Source organism: Eulemur rufifrons, chromosome 1, assembly GCF_041146395.1.
Source record: "Eulemur rufifrons isolate Redbay chromosome 1, OSU_ERuf_1, whole genome shotgun sequence".
Taxonomy (NCBI): Eukaryota; Metazoa; Chordata; class Mammalia; order Primates; family Lemuridae; genus Eulemur; species Eulemur rufifrons.
In genome coordinates, this window is record NC_090983.1 from 63,320,021 (window position 1) to 63,345,810 (window position 25,790).

At 35.5% G+C, this 25,790-nt stretch overlaps 1 protein-coding gene across 14 annotated transcripts in view; it reads right to left on the reverse strand.

Moving 5' to 3' along the window:
- Positions 1-25,790, reverse strand: part of SLC4A10 (solute carrier family 4 member 10) — a 313,419-nt gene that overhangs the window by 131,465 nt on the left and 156,164 nt on the right. For all 14 annotated transcript variants that reach the window (XM_069472125.1, XM_069472121.1, XM_069472113.1 and 11 more), the window contains one exon: positions 1,372-1,510. In XM_069472125.1, the coding sequence (XP_069328226.1) occupies positions 1,372-1,510 (139 nt within the window). The remainder of the gene's footprint in view (positions 1-1,371; positions 1,511-25,790) is intronic.

Below are 25,790 nucleotides of genomic sequence, written 5' to 3' on the forward strand. Positions count from 1 at the left end.
TCACAATATTCATTATCATGACTGAACATTTAATTCCACTCTAATTCTGCGTAGATGGGGTTAAGTCAATGATTAAATGCAGCCACAAGTTTAACATGATCCAATGGAGTACTATGGCTTTCAGAAGCCTATTGCAATCTGAGGACCACTAACAAAAATGTTCAACAGAAAGAATTTCTAGTAGAGCTGTCTGACCATGGAATGAAAAGCCTAACAAAGCAATAAACCCTGTGTTGATATGTTTGCACACATCCTGTTCTCTCTGCCTAGAATACTGGCCCCTTTGCTTTTCTGCCCAGCTAACTCCAACTCAACCTACAATGGTTAGCTCAAGAATCACCTCTTCCAGGGAAGCTATCCCAATCCTCTCTCCTTTACCCTTGTGGTTTAGATACTTGCTGCTAAAAGTGTGGTCTTCAAACCAAAAACATTTGACGTGACATAAAATGGAAGGTTATTAGCAATTCAGGATCTGAGATTCTATGCCTGACACTTACTGAAGCTACGTTTTAACACCACCCCAGGTGATTCATATTCACATTAAAATTTGGAAAGCCAGTGGGTAAATGACAGCCCTTGGTGTGACCACAGTTCCTTATGTACTCCTGTATCACAGTATCCACTATACAGCATTTACGAAGTTGTTTAATTGTCTAAATTAGACTAAAGGCAACACATAAGATTTTTGCTGTTGTTCTATATCCATTGTATCTGGCACATAATGAATACTTCGTAAAGGTTTGTTATAATAAATAAATGAGCAATTGGGCAAGACTAAATGAAAAGTAAATACAAAATTTAATATTTAACTTTTTATAGCAATTCAACGATATGTCAATAGAAAAATATTAATTACACATGATAGAAAAAGTAATTTTTAAAAATATATTTTGAAAAATCTATGTTTAAATGTGTCTTAGAAACACATTACAAAATATTTTTAGCCTCACCAAATAGTACATGAAATACAGGACTGTACCTAAAGCCTTTTATCATCATGTTTGCCCTTTCTTTTAAAAGAAGCCCCATACTCAAATTATCACTCATTTGGGTTGCAAGCCTGCAGCTGAAAAGATAGAAATAAGTTTCTTCTAGATTTCTATTGTTTTGTTGATGACACACAAATTATGTGAGTGTTTATCTTTAAGACTGCAGCTGTTGCTGGCTTGCATCACTGTTTACTATAATTACTGCCTTCACATTTCATTCTGACCCATATCCCATTATAGGATATGCCCGGGCCAGATGAGCAACTTCTGAAACCAGCAGCAGTCATGGATGTTTGCAAAATAAATCATTGCGTTGGAAATTTCTTTTCCTAATAATACGAAAATTCTTTAGTATACCTTAACCCTCAACAAAAATCCTCACCTGGCTGTTTCTCGCCACTCAGCATCCTCACCTTCACGCCAGCAAATCTCATCCAGTTCTGTGAAAAGGTCATGAGGAATGTGTTCCTCGTCATCATCCTCAGTTCCAAGAATAAACTGTACCCGCTGTGATGGGGTGTCTACGGAAAATCAGAGACATACACATGTATTACAATGATTCTGAGCTTAAAATGTCCTAGTCCTTGTCGTATTACCACCCCAAACTCATGATCACCCTGCCCTCCACTGCAACACTCATCCAGAGTAGACACAGGAATTAAAAGTAAATTTATCATTACATTAAGTCTAGCATGATTTGGGAGCATAAATATGCAAAATGTAAATATTAATGCATATATAATCAAAAAATCAAATACGATGATTGAGATTATTTATAACACATCATGAAAACTACTTCTATTTCTCACACATTCACATTTTCTCTTATCATATATTAATGTTATATTTTATTGATAATATGCATAATAGTATATGATAAAGTTTACTTATATTAAAACTATGCTGAATATAACTCACCAAAAAACTCCCTTCTGATGCTCCTTTGTAGTCATATACACATGCTTCCTCTAAACCCTAGAAACCACTAATCTGGTGTCTGCTAGTTTTGCCTTTTCCAAAATGTCACGTAAGTGTAAACACGGCATAAAACCTTTTGAGACTGGCTTTATTCGCTTAGCGTAATGCTTTTGAGATTTTGAGATTTATCTGTGTCATAGTATGTATCAGTAGTTCATTCCTTTTTATTGATGAGTAATGAGCTATTGTAGGAATATACCACACCTTGTTTATGCATTCACTTGTTAAAAGACATTTGGCTTTCCAGTGAATTATGAATATGGCAATTATGAATAGAACTGCTGTAAGTATTCTTGTATCGATTTGGGGGAAACATATATTTTTATTTCTCTAGGGTAAATATCTAGAAGTAAGATTGCTAGGTAATATGTTCAACTTTATGAGATACTGCCAAACTGCTTTTCAGAATGGCTGTACCATTTTGCATTCCCACCAGCAATGTATGAGAATTGCTGTTGCTCTAAATCTTCACCAGCACTTGATACTATCAATTGTTATTAGGCATTCTATGTAGTGATATCTCATTGTTAATTTACATTTCTCTGATGGTTATTGTTGACAATTTTTTATGTTAATTTGACATGCATATTTCTTTTCTGGCAAAGTGTTTGTTAAAATATTTTGCTTATTTTTAATTGGGTTGTTCGTTCCTTACTCTTGAGTTTTGAGAGTTTTTATATATTCTGGACAGAAGACTGTATTGAACATAAGATTTGCAAATATTTTCTTTTCTCCCCATCTGGAACTTGTCTTTACATTTTTTAAATAGTATCTTTCACTGAGCAAAACTTTTAAATTTTGATAAATTCCAATTTATCACTTTTTTCTGTTATGGATTATGCTTTTGGTATCAAATTTTAAAACTCTGCCTAAAGGTCACAAAGATTTCCTCTTATGTTTTCTTCCAAAGTTTTGTAGTTTCATATTTACATTAAGAGATATGGTCCATTTTGAGTTAATTTTAGTATAAAGGATCAAGGTTCTTTTTACTTTCACATATGGATGTTAAATTGTTCCAACGTCATACCATTTGCTGAAAAGACAAAAATAAAAGACACAGATAAAGTAAATTCTACATCAAATTGCCTTTGTACTTTTTTCAAAAATCAATTAGCTGTATTTGTTTGGACTATTTTTCTGGACTCTCTAGTCCGTTCCATTGATCTAGGTGGCTGTCTTGATCAGTACAGGCTGCTATAACAAAGTACCATAAACTGAGTGGCTTGTAAGTAACAGAGATTTATTTCTCACAGTTTTGGAGGCTGGAAGTCTGAGATCAGAGTACCAGCACAGTTGGGTTCTGGTGAAAGCCTTCTTCTCGGCTGCAGACTGCTATTTTCTGCTTGTTATCTCACATGGTGGAAAAGGATGAGGGAGCTCTCTGAGGTCCATTTTATAAGGGTACTAATTCCATTCATGAGGGCTTCACCTTCATGGCCTAATTTCCTTCCAAAGGCCAAAGCTCCTAATATCGTCATATTGGAGTTCAGAATTTCAACAAATGAGGTTTTTTTTTTGGCAGGGGTTGGGGGAACAAATATTCAGTCCATTGCATTGTCTATCCCTTTCCCAATACCATCCTTTCTTGATTACTACAGTTTTAAAGTAATTATTAAAATCAGATGGTATGGGTCTTCCAGCTTTGCTCTTCTTTTTCAAAACTGACTGTCCTACTCCTTTTGCCACTCTATATAAATTTTAAACTCAGCTTTTCTGTATCTACAAAATTTTTGCTGGGAGTTTGATTGCAATTGCATTAAATCTATGAATCAATTTGTGAAGAATGGTATCTTAACTATAATGATTTTTCTAATCCATGGAAACTATATGTAACTTCATTTATTTAGATCTTCTTTGATTTCAAATCATTTATTTCATCAGGTTTTGTAGTTTTCAGAATACAGATCTTCCATCTCTTTTGTAAAATTTATACCTAGATATTTCATTTCTGGAAGCTATTGTAAATCATATTTTTAAATTTATTTCCAGTTTTTAATTCTAGTGTATAAAAATGTGATTGATTTTTTTGTGAACTTGTATCCTGCAACCTACTATTTCTAGGATTTTTTTGGTAGATTTCATGGAATTTTCTATGTAAAAAAATCATGTGATCTGTGAATAAGGACAACTTTATTTCTTCCTTTCCAGTCTCTCTCTCCCTCTCTCTCTCTCCCCTCCCCATCTATTTATTTTCATTATTGTACTGGCTAGAAATTCTAGTAGGAATGGTGAGTGTGGACATCCTTACTTTGTGCCTAGTCTTAGGGGGAAAACATCAATCTTTCACCAGTAAGTATGATGATAGTTTTCTTTCATCTAAGAATACTTTTATTTAACCTTTACATCTAAGAAATATTTCACTGGATATAGAATTCTGGATTAAGTGTTTTCTCAGCACTTTTAAATTATGTTCTATCTCCTTCTAGCATCCATGATTTTTTATGAAAAATCTGCAATCATTGAGATCACTGTTCCTGACATGAAATTTATCATGTTTCTCTGGCTACTATCAGGATTTCTTTTCCTTAGTTTTCAGAGGCTTGGTTATGATATTTCTGCATGTGCATCTTTTCCTTTTTTACATTTATTCTGTTTGGGAACACTGAGCCTCTTGAAGGTGTAAGTTTATGATATTTTTCCATATTAACAAAAGTTTTCAGCCATTATTTCATCAATACTTTTTTTTTACTCCATACTCATTCTCTTCTTCTAATACTCTGATAGCAGGATCTATTGAGATATCCACCCCTTGTTTTGACATCATTTTTTTCTCTGACAAATTTTCCCACAAGTATGCCATGGCATTACTCTGAATAATCTAATCAACAGAGGGTGGAAACAAATTCATTCACTTTATCTCACACAGCATTTACTTAAGGTTACTATTAACAGAACTCAAAGGAGAAGGGTGGACCAGCCTCCTGGTTATAGAAATGTAGTATATACCTCAACCATACTGCCAGGTTCTTGAACCTAACCAGCTGAACAAATCCCCAAAACCATGTGACTTTCTCCTTAAGTTTCAATGTTGACCTTTTCATTTGGTCTGAGGTATTAGTTCAGTCAGGTACAGCAGGATTTATGAGCAATTGCACAATCTCTTCCTTGGACCACAACGAGGCAGTTGAGGGCAATTCTTATCATCCATAAAAACCCTAGCCAATGAATTGAGGCTGCAGAAGACTGCAGTGGTGTCATTTACCTCTTAAACTAAATTCAGGGACAACTTCCTTACCAATTTTTCCAATTTGATGTTTCCCATTGTAGGGATAACTACCTAAGGGCACACATAAACAAATCAATTATCCTTCCAGGAAACTTATCCTAATAGCCAAGTATAAGCCTCATTTTGGAGAAATCTCTAGAATCATTTGAGGCCTACATAGTTTACTGGTGGTGTTTGCTTAAACATTCAAAAGTCTTTTATGACCATCCCTAAGGTACAAGTCATTGTGTTCTTGGTAGGAAGGCAAAACGATGTGTGGCTTGGACACAAGACACATAGTCTTAAGGGTTCAGATGATGTCCCTGGAAAGAACATGTTGCTTACCATGGCTGGGGCCCTAAAGAAGGACTTTCATCAGCTGGCAGATTTGTGGTGTCTCCAACATATCCTCCAGGCCAGATAGTTGTCCTTAGGATTATCAGTTCAGTTAAGATAATTAAGTTTATCCCTGTGTTTAGAGGAACTATTTGAGGACAGTCAGTCCAATCTGACCTATTTGTCCATGCTACCCTCCAGTTGGCATCCATCCGTACCATGGAATGATTGAGTGATGGTTATAGAAATGGGAATAAGGAAGACATCCCAAGGATATATAGGATATGAAGGAAATGAAGGAACTTAGGACTATCCCTGATGTTTTGATAACCTTCTCCTTAAGGTTAAAAGCCATGGTGACCAAGTAATGGAAGAGCCATCTGATGAAGAATGGCAATCCAGCAGTCAATTATATTTAAGGCACTTGCCACAGTTAGGGAGAGGCACACCAGAATGTTTTCTTTATGAGGAAGGCTGCAAAAGAAGTTCTGAAAGAGCATTAATTTCACTCCCACACCTGAACAATGAAGTGTGTTCCATTCTGATAGTTGTAATGTTTTTCCTATCATCCTCTATTCACATTCATACCTTTCACTGGAAATGGTCAGAAGCAAGGGAGGAAAGGGCATTTTTATAAAATTTACAGAGATCCGTATGTCGCCCACATTAGTGGGCCATTTTCTCTACTGTGGGGGGACTTGGCAAGCAGCATATACTCAACAAAATGATTATTACTGTTATAATCCAGAACCATGTCCAGCAAACAAGAGTATCCAAGTGGCTAAACCAGAATTAAGTATATATATTCCTGGGGCCCCCTCATAGCTGGGGTACCACTCGGAGGGTATACCAGTCAGGCTAACCTTAGGTTTCTGTCAGAGGAAAGAATAATGCATAATGCTCAGAAATGGTCGTGGTAGAATCCTGAATTTTCAAAACAAGTTTATACAAAATCTTAACTCTTTCATCTTTATCATTGTCCACACGGAGGCTAAGAGGAGATGATCTCTTTCTGAGGATAGCCACATTCAGTGACCAGGAGGAGATTAGAGGGGCAGAGTTGGAAATCTTTTTTTTTTTTTTTTTTCATTTTTAAAAACCCCTCCCAACACTTAACAATACCAGATGTCCATGGATAATAGGAATGTGAAAGATCAGATACCTTGACAGTCAGCCAATTGTTGGGTGGCTTTGGGGATAAAAAGTGCATGACTACATGACTGTAAATGGTTCAGAAAGCTGAATACATAACACAGATTAGTTTAAAGGGCTACAATGGTGTGTCTAGAATGAGCTAATAAGGCTGGAAGAGCAACACCATAACCTCAAATTAGAGACATCTGCTGCCCTACTATTAATATTAAGATAACACTTACTAAGTTCTTGCCCGGTTTCAACATAAAGGCTACAGGACTTTTCCAGGGCTGCAGGCTGACTACGAGAATTTATCTAAAATTCTTTGGTTGAATTTTTCACTCTCCAGTGGGTCACTTATATCAGCATTGTAAACCCAGTCTGGGCAGAAGAGCCTAAACCTAATCAATGCCTCATCTATGGGTGCCCCTTGATTTTGTCTCTTCCAGGGAAATCTCTATCAGAGGACCAAAGTTCTCTTGTAGCAGATAGAATGTACTGCAGAAAATTTCAAGACCTTTTACTATCACCTCCATATGGATTCAAAGTTGGCATGATAGTAGAAGAATATGAGCAAAATGATGTCCCAGCTGTTGCCATTCTTTTATAACCAGCATTACATGACCCACCTCACTCACTTCCCAAGAAAACCAGCCAAAGTTCTAATGATTTGCCTGGTTTCTGTACATAATTGTTATGAATTTCTCTCTCATGCTCAGTGTAGGTATGTATCTCTGAAATTGCTGTCTGAAAGAAAATGCAACCTTGTTCTTCTTCCCTACTCCCCATCCGGCAACCCAGATGAATCTATTAATAAGTACTGGTTGTCATAATCCGGTGAACATAAGACTACTGTGAGACTGTCAAAGGAGTCTCCCTGCCTGGAGAAGAGTTAGCACCATTCATTCGTGTAGCTGATCATTCAATCTACTCCCTGGTTCTCGGCCTACAACTACCTCCCCAATTCCTCCTCATTAACAGCCAATAAGGTGGAGAAACATCTATTGCTCTGCTTACTATACAATTTCATTAACATGTTTGCTACTAATACCAATGGAATTCTCTAAAATCTTATTAATCAGCTGTGAGGTTCTCATCCTTCTTTCTCCAAAAGGCATGTCTCTGTCAGCAACCCTTCCTCATTGCCAAAACTGTCAAGAACTGTGAAGGGTGTCAGCATTTACCCTGCTAGTTTTATGAATGCCGGCAAAAGGCATGACACTCCTGGGTTAGAGATAAAAAATAGTTTATTACTCACCGAATAACAGTACTCAGAGTAACACCATTTGTGTTGTACCCCAAGCCCCAACTCCGACAGAAGGATGTGCAAAACGCCAGGAGATGCTGCACATGAAGTGGGATGTGTTACAAGGAGGACCGAGGTTAGGGAACTCAACTCTTTTATAATGGGCAGTAACCCTCCCCAGTTTTTGCCCGATAAGGAGATATTATCTTTATTATTCTGTACAGTAAACAAACCTGCCCTTTGCTCCAGAGAGAGACACTATCTCTATCTTCCTAGTCTGTTCACTATACAAATATCCTTACAAAGATAGTCAGACACAAAGACTGTTAGTGCCTCTGCTCACAAGATGTGTAGGAGCATAAGAGATCCTTGGAGAATTGTTTCCCACCAGCCATCTTCATGGCAAATCTGATCACTTGCAGGAAAAAAAAAAAAAAAAACTTCGTTTGAATTAAAAGCTTTCTGTTCAAATTAAATTCCTTTGTGAACTTCCCACCACCTTTCTACCTTTAAATATTCTCAGTTTTATTTGCCCATTATTCAGTTCACTCTCTGAAGATTAAAAAAATAATTCCTGAGGATTTTGTTTTCATTACTTCCTCTTTCATTTATATATTTTTTAAAGATTATATGATTGTTTACCTAGAAGTCTTTACTAGGTTACTTGGTACAATATCAAAATGCAAAATCTATACTATTCCCATATGGCTGTTAATATTATTATTAATAGAAAGTCTAGCAGGAAAAATTCCATTTCCTTTAGAAGAAAAATTTTAAGTTATCTAGGAATAAATCCAACAAAATTATGCAATACATGCATGATGAAAATTATAAAACTTTATTGAATTATTTAAAAGAAGACCTAAATAAATGAATAAATATGTATTGATGATGGGAAGACTCAATAATGAAAAAATATTATAAATTCAATGTTAGTTTAATAAAATATCTGATATATTTTAAACATTTTAAAACACAAAAGAATGAGTAAATCAGTAACAAGTATATAATGATTACTGAAATCTATAATGTTAAACATTTCATTTATGAAAATAAACCAATTAATAAGTTATTGAAAAGATTTAGGTTATAAGGAAGGCATAACTGATAGGATTTCAGAGGGCAACGGTGAAAAATATACACAAAATTATAATATAGTGTCATATTTCTGTATGAATAAATATCTGTGATAATCCCTACCCACCTAATTAGCCTCATCTGCCATTCTTTCCCTTGCTAGTACATTCTGGGGACATTTGCCTTCCTTAAGATACTTACAAACATCACGCTCTTTCCCACCTCAGGGTCTTTGCATGTCCAGCTTCTTCCAGCTGTCCTATATACCTGCTCTATGCTTAAATGTAATATACTTCCGCATGGCTATCTAATCGCCCTTGCAAAACACACACAAAAACATATACATACCCACATATAAACAAATTCATATGCAAACGATTAAGTCAAGGCCCTGTTATCTAAATTCATAGCACCCTATACTTCTCCTTTTTATACTTATTATAATTGTAATTATATAATTAATTGTGCAATAAGTGATTTTATGTCTATTTCCTCTGCTAGAATGTATGAAACATAAAGACAGGAACCATATTAGCTTCATAGCCTCAGTAAATATCAAAAGTTTAATATTTATTTAAGCAATGAAAGCACTGTACAGATATTAATTTATGGCACAGATATATTTTGTAAACTAAGGGTTTTTTAAATTTTTGTCTTATTGTATGCAGTTTAGGCATTGCTTTCTGGATAAAGTAGGGTGACAAAATATATCTGGTCAACATGTCAGCTTTTTGTTTCTGAGGTTTGTTTAAATCTTTTTTAAAGGAGAAAATAAACTTGCTCAAAGTTTTCAGTCTTCTGTAACATGTGATCACAATAACAGAAAAAAATTTCATCTACAAGACAAGCAGCTAGAAGTTCAGAGTAAATACAGTCAATATGAAAGGTAACCTTGCTCTATTAGACTGTATTTACTTAGGCATTTTATGAAAATGGATGGAAAACTGATTAAAATGTTTGCATTAATATTCAAGACTGCCGTTGCATAAGAAATAGTTAATTATACTAAAGAAGAAAACAAAACTTCTTTAAGTAAGTCAGATAAGAGTGGATGTGATTGTTAAAATATGGGAGAAAATATCCTTTGCCTAACTCAATAAAACTGCTCAGTTTTTGCTGTTGTTATTGTTTTATTTTGTTTTGGTTTTTATGATATGCATTCCTTGGGAGCAGAACCTTGCAGAGCACTTAGCACACCGATGTCAACTTTTAAATGCATATATATATATATATATATATATATATACACACACAAGGGTACAAATAAGCAAAATATCCTCAAATAATATATTTATACAATATGAAAAACCATTCTCTTATTATTATTCAAGCAGAATGAAATTATTGTAAATAGTATGAAAACAAAGTGGAATCATTTATATGAATTACAAGTTCAATTATACTGAGATTCATGGGGATGCATGGCAGTTTTGCCATCTGATTAGCCAAGAGGGTCCTATGACCAGGCAACAATTGATTAAATGATGGAAAGCAAAGATGTTTCTAGGAGAAAAAAAAAGGTGAGTTTATTTCTTCTTAGATTTCTTGAGTAAATAAAGTAGTGTCTTTTTAAAAAAAAATCACATATTGTAGTCTTTGGCCTGCTTATATTTTGATTAGTCACTTGGTCAATTCATTAACTGTAGATATTAAGTATCCATTCTAGTCCATTTAAATGCTACAACACAATTACTGTTCTTAAATTGCTTATAACATGGTTTGGGGACAAATGAATATATAATGGCAGATAATGTACAACAATCATAATTAAGCACCAACGTGTGGTGCTTAGTGCTGTAAGAGTAAAGACGAGTAAAAATAAAGGACAACAGACAAGGAAGGTTTCACAAGAGGAAATAGGATTAAGCTAGGCCACATCAGCATTGGTAACATAGTATTTTGGGCTGTAAGGTAAAGAAAAAGATCCAGAATTACTGAGACAAAAATCAATGGTTTGGTTTAGACAATAGATTTAGAAATATAATATTGCAAGAAAACATCTCAGAAGCTGAAGCGAAATCCCAGGTCTGAATCAGCTGCATGCTCCAGAGAGAGACTTTATTCAGATAATGTATATACCTGGACCAAAAGTCCGGACAAAGGGAAAGCTAGAATCTGGCCAAATTTCAAGTGTTAGAGTCAGGGTAAGCAGTAAAACAATAGCCAGGTCATCTGAATAAAATGAGTATTAAAAAATGCCAGAAAAAAGAAAAGCAAAAAGTCCAATTCTAGGGAAGCAGAAAAAAATATCCTTTCCTATGCATCTATATACACTATATGTAATACAAAAAATATATGTGTTTTTATACATATAAATATATATAAGCATACATAAAAACATGATTAAAAATATAAATATGGAGATATAAAATTATAAATGAGGATATCTTTCATAATTATTGATTAGTTGAAATTAGGGTAGATCAAACTAGAAGCAGTCAATACTGAGAATTCCTAGGTTTAAGAAAAAACTAATTTAATTCTGTAAGCAAATCCAAGGGTCAGTACTACAAGAATGAAATTCTAAAAAGTAGATCTGCAGTCAGAAAATAACTGCAAAGGCGAGAGGGAACAAGTGAGTCTTGAATATTGTTTTCTAAGAATTAAATAAAGTCCAGTACCTAAGTTTGTCAGACTAGATTGTACCAAGTAATCAGCACAAGTCCAAATAAGCAGAACTTCCCAAGCAAAGTGGTTCCATCACAGGAAAACTGGAGTTTAATAAAATATATCATTACAGAGAAACCTGTTTGCAAGACAGGAACTTAATTACCAGAAAGAGGCAAAGAAATAATAGCACTGGAGAGCTGGGCATCCAGGTCAGAGGGAGCCAGGAGTCAGACTCCTACAGTGGTGAGTGAGCAAACTGCTAACACTGGGCTCTTTACAGTCCCACCTACCAGATTAGTCTCCCGGAATGAGATAGGACCAAGCCTCAAGAGAGGAAATTATGGATGCAAAATGACTTTTCAAACTATGAAGCATTATATAAATATTATTGATGATGGTTACTTAATATTCATTATAGTGGCAGTGGTGATAGTTACAACGATGATATAGGCTTAACTGTCAGAAATAGAGAGATTTAGAACTTGAAGCCAGAAAGAATGGGAAAATAATAGTGCAATTAATTAAAAGAGGGTTGTCAGAATGAGGAGCCATTTTGGAGGAGCCATTTTGGTGGAGCTATATTGTAGGTTGAGTGTTCAAAAGGCAACTTTTGGATATGCTGAGTTTGAGGTGACTGCAGAACCAACATATGAGGAAAGTCATAAGGCAGTTGGAGATTTGATACTGGATTCTGAAAAAGAGGACACGGTCAGGGACAGAGACATAGGTGGCCTTTAACTAAGGAGGTCATATGATTACAATGAATGATGACTCAAAAATGAAAAAATAAAGAGAGAAGACAACTTCACACTAAGGGAATAAGAAGGTTTAAGATTTGGGAGGAAGAAAAGGAGTTAACAAAAGAATCAGAAGAGGAATAGACAGACATGTAAAAGGATTAATACATTAAACAAATATTTAATGAACACCTTCTTTTTGTCAGGTACTATTTTAGGTAGTGGATAAGACATATATAAACAGAAAAAAATCTCTGCCCTCATAGAGCTTACATCTGATAGAGAGAGTAGCATACCTGATAACAAAGTAGAAAAGGATTTCAAAAAGAAAAAGAAGTCAATTAATAACATCAGAGGCTGAAGAGTGGTCAATGAGGAAAACTGAGTAAGAGCAAAAGGATTTGGCTAGTCTAATTTTAAATAGCACTGAACTTCCAAAGAACATGCATTACTTTTATAATCAGAAATAGACAAGCTCTCTCCATTTGGAATATAGACTATATTTTCAACAAATGGTTAGTTAAGAAAATAAAATTTAAATAATTAGACTATTTGAGGAAAGCCACTAGTAAAATCATAACTGGAAATAAGCAGGTTCCTTAGTAAACTTTCATCTTTGCATGATTAGCTATGTTACTCATATCACTTTAATAATTCATATATTATTTAATAATTAGCCAGGGTCTTAAAGAGATTGTTCCTAATAATCAGTGAAAATACCCCCCTTTTTGCAGCCTCTACCCAAAAGTTCTCCATTTTCCAGGCCCTTTCTGGAAAATGTCAACAAATATGTTGAGAAATATATTTATCATACCAGCATAACAAGTTTAATGACAGAAGTGAATTGGGTAGTTTCCATTTTAACATATGATCTTATTGTTATGAAGTGCACAAGCCTCATTCATTATGACATTTAGTTTAAGGGAACAGAATCACGAAATGTTTACCATTATGCATTTCTGGATCACAGACACTTTTCTTCCTCTTTATCCTCATTATAATTCAGATAAGTCAGTATTCAGATAATCCATCTTATGAAATCATGCAATGATGACAAGTTTGGTGGTTCTGTTTCAAAGTCAGATCTCCAGTCTCCTTGAAGCTCAATAATATTTTCTATTTCCAGCTAAACTTTAAAATTTTGCTCATATTATTTGAATATCATATACAATCTGTTCATTTGAATTCCTATATTTTAATTCATTTATATAACTAAAATAATATACTTGTTATTAAAGCTAATTAGTAATTTTGTTACAGGTTTATAGATTTATAAAATGAACGTTTCTGCTGAAGCACCAGTAGATATCTCTCCCCAACGGGGAGGTATGATTATATGCAGAATTTATAAATCATCTTCCTAAAAACTTAGTTATATGACTCTAGCTCTTCACACACACTGAGGCTACAAAAGGGTCTTGAATTGGAAATAGTAGACACATTTTGGAGTAGATTTCTTCAGAGAGAGCTATGACATGAGTCCCATGTTTCCTTATTCCCCTGAAAAGGGAGGATAGGAGAGGAGCCTACCCCTCCCTTAAGCCAAGTGAATGGAGCTCCACAAGTACCAGAGGAGCCTGATATGTTTCCTGCAATGAAATGGAATATGAAATAGGATTCCTGCCTGAGAAACATAAAGTCTGCCTAGCTGCTGATGGCTGAGATTGCTGCTTTGAATAACATGCCTTCCCAGAATTTATCAGGGCATTGAATGTGTGTGTGTCTGTGTGTGTGTTTTCTGTGAATCACATATGGGTCACACACATGAAAGAGAGACAGAGAATGTGGAATATGGAGTCATCTTAGATCCTGTCTAAAAGGCTCCAACAGAGCACTCAGAAGACTTCAGTAGAGAGAATCCGTCACTATAACGGAATGCCTAGGGGCTAAATAGGAATGAGTACTAAGGCAGAAGAGAGTGCAGGTGAGAAACCCTCCAGAAGAGAATGAGTTAACTCAAACCTTGCTAAGCTTAGAGAGGGTGACATCAGCTTTCAATAGTAGCCCTGAAGTAAGAACTTTTCTGCTTACCCTCCTTAGTTCTTCTTATTTCCTATGCTCCAAATATGGATGGATCAGAAACTAGAGTTGGGAAGATGAGGGAGCATCTAGAGAAAGGAGAAGATTTCAAGGTAGGAAAAAAAGAAGAGCAACTACAGTTGACCCTTGAACAATGCAGTGTTGTGAGCACTGACCCCCAGCACAGTCGAAAATCTCTGTATAACTTTTGACTTCCCCAAAACTTAACTATTAATAGCCTATTGTTGACTGGATGCCTTATCAATAATATAAACATCAATTAACACATACTTTACATAGTATGTTATAGATATTATATACTTTATTCTTACAATGAAGTAAACTAGGGAAAAGAAAATGTTAAGAAGAAAATTTTAGGAAGAGAAAATATATTTATTACTCATTAAGTGAAAGTAGATCATCATAAAGGTATTCATCCTCATCATCCTCACATTGAATAGACTGAGGAGGAAGAGGAAGATGAGGGGCTGGTCTTGCTGTCCCAGGGGTGGCAGAGGTGGAAGAGTTGGACAGGGAGGAAGGAGAGGCAAGCACACTTATTAACAGTTTAACTTTAAGAAAATACATTGTAATTTCTGACTTTTTTGGTTTTCCATTTCTCTAAAAATGTTTCCACATGGTACCAATCCTTCTTCCACTGTTTGTTTTAGTTTCAGTGCCTGCATCATAGAAGGGTCCATGTCATAAAATAAGTCAAAAGCAGTCTTGAATATTAGAACCCTTCTGCCAGATTGCCTAATGTCAATTGTTTTCTGGCACTGCTTTTTCTACATCTTCTTCCTGTTAGGTCTACCTCAACGTTCTCTGGTCCTCAGTTCCCAGTGTCAAGAACTAGTACTGGTGCCGAGTTGAGCTGATGACAAAGTGATCACAAATACAAAGCAATCCCACACAAACAGTTTATTACAGAAAAGAAAGAAATTAAACAAAATGAAAGTAAAGAAGGAAGCTACCCAAAGTGAAAATACGTTCCAGAGAGAGGAACGGGTCAGTCTCCATGAATGGAGAAAGATGTTGAGGATCCCCAGGTGAGGATCCTTTTATTGGCCTGGTCTAGGGGAGGGCTTACAGGGGGTGTGGGATAGTACCAAATGATTATCAGGTATTCTGCGTTTTCCTGCTGTCCCTTCCCCTAATTAGGCCCTGGCTGCTCTGCCCCTAGGAACTATCCTCCTGGCCTATACCCACCACCTGCAGATTTGATCCCTACCTAACATTCTTCATCTTCTGGCACTGCTTTAGAAGCACTCATCCCCATCAAGTCATCTTCTATTAATTCCTCTGGTATTGGTGTCTAATAGCTCTTCAATTTCTCCAAGATCCATATCTTGAAATACTTCACCCCCAACTTTTTTTTGCCATATCCACAATGTCTTTCACAATTTCCTTGATTGGCTCTGTTGCAAATCCTAGGAGGTCATGAACAACATCTGGACACAGTTTTCTCAAGCAGGAATTTATTGTTTCGAGCTTAATAGCTTTCATGACTTCTTTTATAACAACAGTGGCTTCCTCAGGGGTGTAATCATTCCAGACTTTCATGATGTTCTCTCTGTCGGGTTCTCTTCCACAGCACTGACGGCTCTTTCCACAGAGTACTGTGTGTATTGAGCCTTAAAGATCCTTATCAACCCCCTGCCCCCTGATCTAGAGGCTGATTTAGAGAGGTTTTATTTGGGGGCAGGTAGACTACTTTGATGCCTTCAGTACTGAACTCATGGGGTTCTGAATGGTCAGGGGCATTGTCCAAAATTAAAAGAACTTTAAAAGGCAGTCCCTACTGGCAAGGTACTTCCTGACATTGGGGACAAAGCATTAATAGAACCAATCCAGAAAAAGGATTCTCATTATGCAGCCCTTCTTGCACAACAAAAAGAATGGCAAGCTGATGTTTATCTTTTTCTTTCAAGGCTCAGAAGTTAGTAGCTTTATAGATAAGGTCAGTCCTCATCATAAACCTGACTGCATTTGCACAGAACAGTAGAGTTAGCTTACCCATTCCTGCCTTAAATCCTGATGTTCACTTCTCTTCCTTAATAATAAATGTCCTTTGTGGTTTTTTTTTTCTAGAATAGGACACTTTTATCTGCACGAAAAACCTGTTCAGGCGGACATTCTGTCTCCTCAAAGAAAATCATGAGGAAAATAAAGTACATTTACAGTACTGTACTGTACTTATTGATACCATAAGTTTATGTCATTAATTTACATCATCTGTTCCAAATGTCAGGCAACCACAGCTGCAGACCTCAATCTATAGTACATATCAAGCAATTCAATTTTTTTTTTTTTTTGCCGTGCCATGACTTTTCTCTGCTTATTGGGAGCACTTCCAGCATCATGAGTGGCACTTTATATTGGTCCCATGGTTTTATTCAAGGTTTATAGTATTGCACTAAACACCATGAAAAATACACAAGAACCATCAGAGATCACTTTTTTTTTATTTCAGCTTATTATGGGGGTACAAAATTTCAGGTTATATATATTGCCCATGTACTGCCCATCCCCCCGAGTCAGAGCTTCAAGCGTGTCCATTCCCCAGACAGTGTGCATTGCACTCATCATGTAGTTATACCCCCATCCCCTCCCCCCACCCCCCATCCCCCCGAGTCAGGACATTCAAGCGTGACCATTCTCCAGACAATACGCAACACACTCATCATGTAGGTATACACCCATCCCCTCCCCCCACCCCCCACCTCAGTCCGATACCCAATTGGTGTTATTCCCAAATGTGCACTTAGGTGATGATCAGGGAAACCAATTTGCTGGTGAGTACATGTGGTGCTTATTTTTCCATTCTTGGGATACTTCACTTAATAGAATGGGTTCCAACTCTCTCCAGGAGAACAAAAGAGATGCCATATCACCATTATTTCTCAGAGATCACTTTTTACTGCAATATGTAGATTACTGAAGAGATGAACTGCTCACATAGAGATGATTAGCATCACAGGGCGTTTTAAGCTCCCAACACTTGAGCTTACTACAATAGCAACAGGTGGTGACTACAAAATTATTACAGCAGTACAGTATGTACAACAGTTAATTTTATGCAGTTAAGATTTTCAGTACCACATCTAAATGTTTTTATATTTCTCTGAACTGTGAATGGCACCATGTATGGTCTACTCTATTAGTGTTCATGCATGTAACTTTTGATCTATTTTAACTTTTATAATAGATTTGTGTATATGTTATGGTAGTAAATGATAAAATAGACTAGTATCTACCTATATTTTGTGCATTCATGACATATATAACTTTAACTTAATTTTTTCAATATTTCTAGACTATATGGTTCATCTGTTTTTTTCAAATTGTCTCAAATCTCCAAAAGTTTTTCCAACATATATATTTTGAAAAAAATTCATATATAAGTGGATCTACACCGTTCAAATCTATGCTATTTAATGGTTGTGTGTTTCTAATTAGCCTGTTATCTCTGTGGCTGGTTCTTTTAGAAAAGAAATCAGTACTTTGAATAGCCATAAAAAAAAGCATAATTTGTGATTTTAGAGTTACACTAGGAAATCAGTTAAATTTTTCCATTAGACTTACCCAATGTGAACAGACGTAGCCATTTTGTGTTATGTGACAGCCTGTTCTGACTACCCAATCACTTGCGAGAGGCTACATCCCATAGCAGCCATGCCTCAACATTGATATTATGGTCATAATGTCTCTGAAACATTTTCTCTCATCAATTTTTCCAATGACATATTTCAGTTTGCTCTGTGTCAACAATCCAGGTATCTATAATACAATCCATCAAACTCTAAATACTCAGTTGCTATGCACATGAGTGTTAATTTTAAGGCTTATAAGTGTTCCCCCTTATAAAGCATGAGGATTACTCACTACACACCTTTAAAATACTAGTCATAAAATACACATGAGGAAATAACACCCTTACAGTTATGAATAAAGAGGATTTGAAAGTGTGAGATAGAATATCAGGCATTCAAAAGACATCTCTAAAACACAATGATAACAGCAATGGTATATAGAAAATGATAATTTATTAAAGTAGGGTAATCTATTCAGTGACAAAAGGTATTTTATTTAGATTCAGTATAACATATGGCTCCCTGTCTCTGGCTGTTCATTTTTTAAAATAGAAATGATTTTATAGGTATTAGGTTACGTTCATAAAAGACTTTTCATGATCATCCTACTAACATATTTTTAACATCTTAAAGAGGGACTCAGATATGTTTCAGTACAGTAAATGTTCAAAATGTATAACTCAATACCTATTTTTTCATGTCTATTAAAAATAGACACTTTAAAATAGCACTACATATTTCATGTAAATTACAGAACTATCAAAATCAGGAAGAATTTTCTAAGTTAAATATAAATATTTCTCTTATATTGATAGGTACTTTACTTTTTTGATAGTCACTGAAACCATAGAGCATTGAAATACAAACTGCAGCCAAGAATAAGGTAGATCAAGGTAAGAATTTACTAAAGCATGTAATGGAAATAAATGACAATATGAAGAAATTTGCCTAGAGAATATGGGTCTCAACCACTTAGCAACCCCTTCTGGAATCTGCAGACACATCAAAAGACTTCATTAAGAGAGTGAAAACATAAGCCATAATTATGAAAAGATGTTTAAAACATGTAAAAATAACAAAGGACTTATATCCATATTATATAAAGAACTTTGGCCAGGCATCATGGCTCATGTCTATAATCCCAGCACTTTTGGAGGCCAACGCAGAAGGATCACTTGAGGCCAGGAGTTCGAGACCAGCCTGGACAACATAAGGAGACACTGTCTCTACAAAAAATAAAAAAGTTAGCCAGGTGTGGTGGCATGCACCTGTAGTCCCAGCTACTTGGGAGGCTGAGGCAGAAGGATTGCTTGGGCCCAAGAGTTTGAGGTTGCAGAGCAACAGAGCAAGACCCTTTCTTTAAAAAAAAAAAAAAGTATATGACTTTGATAGGCACTTCATAGAAAAGGATATGAAAATGGCCAAAAAATACATGCAAGGTTGTCCAACTTCATTGGTGATCAAGAAATATAAATTAAAGGCTGCATACAGTGGCTCACACCTGTAATCTTAGCACTCTGGGATGCCGCGGAAGAAGGATCACTTGGGTTAAGGAGTTTGAGACCAGCCTGAGCAATAGTGAGAGCCTGTCTCTACAAAAAATAGAAAAACTAGCCAGGCATGGTAGCACTCGCCTGTAGTCCCAGCTATTTGGGAGGCTGAGGCAAGAGGATTGCTTGACCCCAGGAGTTTGAGGTTGCAGTGAGCTAAGATGATGCCACTGCACTCTACCCAGGGTGACAGAGTGAGACTCTGTCTAAAACAATAAAAGAAAGAAACATAAATTAAAACAACAACAAGATATCATTACATACCTTAACAGAATGGCTAATGTTTAAAACAAATGAAATTATCAAGTGTTAGTAAAGATGTAAAAAAACATTAGTTCTAATGCTTTGCTTGTGAGAGTGTAAATACATATCCCAATTTTGGAAAATGACATTATCTACTAAAGTTGAAAATATGCAAACCCTATGACTCAGCAATAGATAATTTCATTCCTAGGTATGAGAAATGCATGTATACACCAAAAGGCATACAAACATGTTCACAGAAACATTATTCATGGTAGCTCATAACTGTATATGATCCAAATGCCCACCAATAATATATGGTATATAGAAGCACATTAATATACTATACAACAATGAAAATGAATAAACTAAAGCTACATCCAAAAACATTGGTGAATTCCACAAACAGAATACTGAGCAACAAATACCTTCTGTATGATTTTATTTACATAAAGTTCAAACACAAGCAAAATACCCAGTGTAAGAAGGTGGCCAGAGATTCCGAGAAGGAGAAAGCAGTGACTGGACGTGAGCATAAAGGAGCCTCTGGAGTGCTTGCCAAGGTGGTAGTTACACAGATGTTTCTGTGGGATAATTCACTGAGTTGTACATTTGTGTCCCTGTGCTTTAACACTTGTGAATACTTGTCTTATATTTTACAATAAAATAATTTTTTAAAAAACACCTTGATATTCTTATATATCACCCAATTGGGAGTTAAAATGGGAACAGAAAGCCATTGCCTATCAAAAAATAGCTCATTGAAGTCAGGTTTTCTATATTTGCTTTATATCTCCTGAAGTATATGCACAATTTACCATCCAAGACTGGCAAAATCCTAGTCTAATTTCAGGATTGTGCCAATTTATTCAGTACCTTTTTGTATCATATTTTAAGGAAGTGTTTAAAAGAGTCTATGTTTTTTTAGATTTATTTCTACCTCTTATAGATTGGCTAATTGTAATTGGCATAATTATATCATCTTTCCTATTACATTTTTTTGCTGGGAGGCTGAAGAAAAAGAATAATCAATGTTGAAATGTTCCAAATTTCCCTCATCATCTTTTATATTTTCACTGACTTCAAGCTTATGCTTCAAACTTATTATTTTAAAACAGCTCATCCATGTTCCCAGTTGAAAATATAATTTCAACTTATACCAGGTGAATAAAAAATATTAAAATTAACAAGATGCAAAATTTTAGGAATTTTCTATTATTAGGGAATTGATTGCAATAAGAAGGAAAATTAGTTAATGATTATCACATAAGCAAATTATTATATTTATCAAGTACAGTAGCAAAAGTAGGTTGAACTTATTTATGGGTATCAAAAGTTTTTTGTATAATCAAAACATCACCACCACCACTACCACACAGCCAAAAAGCTGAGTATATCTTTGGATTCACCTAGGAATCACATCTTAACTGTCAGATCTGGTGGGCTGGAACCAGTCATTGTCTGTCTGTGACATAAGCATAATCTCTCCTGACTATATTAAAGGCCCATTCTTTTACCTGAATGCAGCACTAATAAAATCAGATTGTTAACACCACTGCATTCTCATTATTGGGTCTTATTACAAAGTAAGATTCTGCTGATGTTGCTCATATATTGGAGTGACAAAACTTTTTAGGAGTGCCAAAATTCAAACATTTCCCCCAAAATCGTTTTGTTATATTGATGCTTGCTTCAGAATTTGGGCCCAAATTATCCTATGACTTCACAGACCCATACAGCAATTTACAACATAAAATCTTCAGCTTCCCAGTAGATGGACCTGGTGTTCTTTTTTTTTTAATTATTATTTTGGAATATTATAGGGGTACAAATATTTTGGTTACATGGATTGCTTTTATACTGCTTGAGTCAAAGTTACAGGTGTGCCCATCACCCAGATAGTGTACATTGTACTCGTTAGGTATAATTTCACCCATCCTCTCCTCCCTCCTCCCACCTGTATGATTTCCATTGACTTTTGCTTCCATCTGTACACATGAGGGCTGATAATTTAGTTTTAATTTAATACTGAGTACATGTGGTGTTTGTTTTTCCGTTCTTGTGATACTTCTCTTAGAAGGATGGTCTCTAGTTCCATCCAAATTGTTGCAAAAGGTATTAATTCATTTTTATGGCTGAGTAGTACTCCACAGTATACATATACCACATTTTGTTAATGCACTCATGAATTGATGAGCAGTTGGGTTGATTCCACATCTTTGCAATTATGAATTGCGTTGCAATAAACATTTGAGTGCAAGTGTCTTTTGATAAAATGTTTTTCTCCTTTGGGTAAAACCCAATAACAGGATTGCTGGATCAAATGGTAGGTCTACTTTTAGTTCTTTGAGGAAGCTCCGTGCTATTTTCAATAGAGTTTGCACTAGTTTGCAGTCCCACCTACAGTGTATAAGTGTTCGTTTCTCTCTACATCCATGCCAGCATTTATTGTTTTGGGACTTTTTGATAAAAGCCATTCTCACTGGAGTTAGCTGATATCTCACCATGGTTTTGATTTGTATTTCTCTGATGATTAGTGATGTTGAGCATTTTTTGATGTGTTTATTGGCCATTAATCTATCTTCTTTTGAAAAGCATCTGTTCATGTCTCTTGCCCACTTTTTAATGGGGTTGTTTGATTTTTTTTCTTCCTGATTTGCTTGAGTTCTTTGTGGATTCTAGTTATTATCCCTTTATCAGATGTATAGCATGCGAATATTTTCTCCCATTCTGTAGGTTGTCTGTTGGCTCTTGTTGATTGTTTCCTTGGCTGTGCAGAAGCTTTTTAATTTAATTGGGTCCCATTTATTTATTTTTATTGCTGCTGTGATTGCCCTTGGGGTCTTTGAATTCTCCTCTACCCAATACCTCTTTGGAAGTTGAGTCTGAAGAATTTTCAGACACCTGTAAGAATGACTTCAAAATATTTTTTTTGAAACCTTTCAAGTAAAATAATATTTCTTAAGTGGACAGAAATTTCCTTTGAAGCTTTCAGCATATAAATCTCATATAGTCTCACCACGCAGAATATCAAAGCCCAAATTAAGTGAGATGGTGTTTAGGACATGGTTTAAGTCTCGGCATTTGACTGAGTACTTGACTATCAAGGCAACTGAACTGACTGTGGAATAGGGATAAAGGCAAACAATTAGTCCTGGAAAAACTGAAAAAAGTGAAATCCAGGAAGTTCCACCGCTTAGAGAGCAGGAGGGTGCCAAACATTTGTCCCCGATAAAACAGATCTTAGGTCTAAATGTCAATAAAGATACTCAGATGGTTGGGGGAGGAACGAGGTAGGTGGCATCCAAAAATAGCAGCTGACACATCAGAGAGAGAATCTGGGCCACCTGACTTATTTCCAAGTTTCACCAAATAGAGAAGTAGAAGCTTCTTAGGGTCAATGATTCTTGATCCTAGGTAGATATTAAATCCCTTGGGGTACTTTTTAAAAATACCAGTGGCTAGGGAAACTCCCAAGATTCATTAAATAAAAGTCTTTGCGGGTGGAGCCCAGTATCAATGATTTTAAAAGTTCCTCAGTTGATTCTAATGTGCAAAAAGGTTTGACATGCAATGTTCTAGAGTATCACTTGTCAAATCTTTAACATGCATATGTTACTTAAGGATATTGTTAATATACAGATTCTGATTCAAGAGATCTGGAATAGGGCTTGAGATTCAGCATTTCTAACAAGCTCAAATGTGTTGCCAATATTGCTGGCTCATGGACCTTACTTTGAATAACAAAGTTTCTAGAAGTGTAGATCTCAACTCTGGATGCACAGTAGAATTACCTGTGGTACTTTTTAAAAAATACCCATGCTTGGGCCTCAGGCACAGAAATTCTGAATGGTGTGGGCTTGGAACTCTCAAGTGCGGTCAATACTGAGAACCACTGTTACAGAAAAACTGACATAATGCATACAGCTATGGAAGAAAAAGAGGCAGAGGAAACAAGCAAATGATGATAAAAACAGTTTATTTTTGTTCGTTTACTAAACATTTCCAAGATGATGTAAATATAATTTTTCAAATACCACAAGATGATGAAAACTCACTATCAAACTTAGTCCAACAGATAATCCACTCCTAGCATCTAAGAGGGAGTCTCTACTAACTATAAGCAGATGGAGCTTGAGTGAAAAAAATATATGCAATCATCCCCTTATTACAATCCAAGACTCCACCTCATGAAACAGGAAACACCTGAAAATATGGGAAACAGTACATCCTCTACTCTCTGTTCACTGACTCAGAGACAATCATCTTTCTATCATACTAGTGCAGGATACTCAGAGTAGTTTTACTTATGTACTCCCCCACCAACGACTATTCTACCCCTGGCAGAAGTACATGGCATTTGGAGAAGTTTAACACCTATAACTATACGTAGTGATGAAGACAAGGAGTGTACTGGCAGCAGCTGGGCTAACCTATCTTAGGATACACCTAGGTAGATACTGCATGGATACCTTGCCTTGTTTAACAATGAGTAAAAAGAAAAAAACTGGGAGTCTGTAAAAATACTAAAAATCAATAAAGAGTAAAACTAATCTTGACAGCCCAAAGGAAGATCATAGCTCTGAAAATTATCAACTTCAGGATAAAAAGAAAATGTCCAGAAATAGCTAGGGGATAGACTCTATCAAGCAGAAAAACAAAAACTAATTAGGAAAGGGCAGGAGGAAATGTAAATAAAATAGGATAAGATAAGAAAGAAATTCAAGAAAACTAAAAATCCAACAGCAAAATCAAAACCCATCACAGAAATAGTAAAATGCAGAATTTATATTGCAGATAATCAAATGGTAATATAAGAGACTAATATTAAACTACAAAGGAAAAGGACAAAGAATAAACATCAGAAATCCAACACATAATTAATATTCACAAAGAGATCAAACAAAATGGAACAGCAACAGATATAGTAAGAAAATATTCCCCAAGTGGAAAAATATCAGTGGATGCAGGCTAGGAAGCCTTTTTAATACATCTACCATTAGATCTATCAGCAAATTTCTTCATTAAAAGACAAAGGAAAATGCTTATAAACATTCAGGCGTAAAAGACAGAGAAAATGAAAAAAATATAGACTAGAGATGTCTCTGCAACACTTAGTGAAGCCAGATATTGAATAAAGCAGTATCTATACAGTTTTAAAAGTAAAATTGTTACCCCAAACTTTTATATGTAGTTAACGTACTTCATATCTGAATGACTAAATATGTGTTGGAACGAGGTTGGAGAACTGTTTAAATTGGGAGAGACTCCATCATGTTTAAAAGGTAATAAGAACAATCCAATTGAAGAGGAAGAGGTCAATTAGATTAGAAATGGTATCAGTTTCCAGAAGTGGTGAGAGAGACTAGGAACTAAGCATAATGGAAAAGAAAACCCCCTCACTAGATTAAGAGAAAAGAGAGGATGGTTGCAGATGTAGTCACATAGGTCTATCTGTTTCATAGGAGGAAACTTAAGTGAGTTCTTTCCAGTGATGTTTTTCCTTTGAAGTAGAAAGCAAGATTATCTAGTAAGTGATGGTTAAAAAAAAAAAAAAAAAAAAAAAAGAGGATGTTGGAGAATGGTGAAAAAGTGTGAAAAATAATCCTTTCAAAAGCCAAAGGAATACAATAGAATTGGGAGGAGGTGTTGAAGGTCTGCTTGAGTCATGAATTTATGATGGTTACAATCCGCCCTGATGAATGACTATTTCCAGCACAGTGTGTCTACTTGGGGAGGAAGGGAGAAAAAAGGAAAACAGAGGAACCCCAACAAAAGTATGATTTTAAAAGACGGGGTAAATGTATGAATAAAACTAAACCAGGGGACCAAAGGTATTTAGAATACTAGTACTACTAAATAGATTACTAGTAATACTAATAGAATACTGGTGATACTAAAGTATTACTAAAAATACATGCTATAAAATCAGAGTAAGATAAGGAAATAAAGACAACTTATGAATAGAAAAAAAGTAGAAGGGTGAAGTAATTGCACAAGCAAGTAAGAAGGAGACAAGCTGTGGTCAGGGAGCAAGGTGAGCGAGTGAGTGGCTTCAGAGGTGGAATAATTC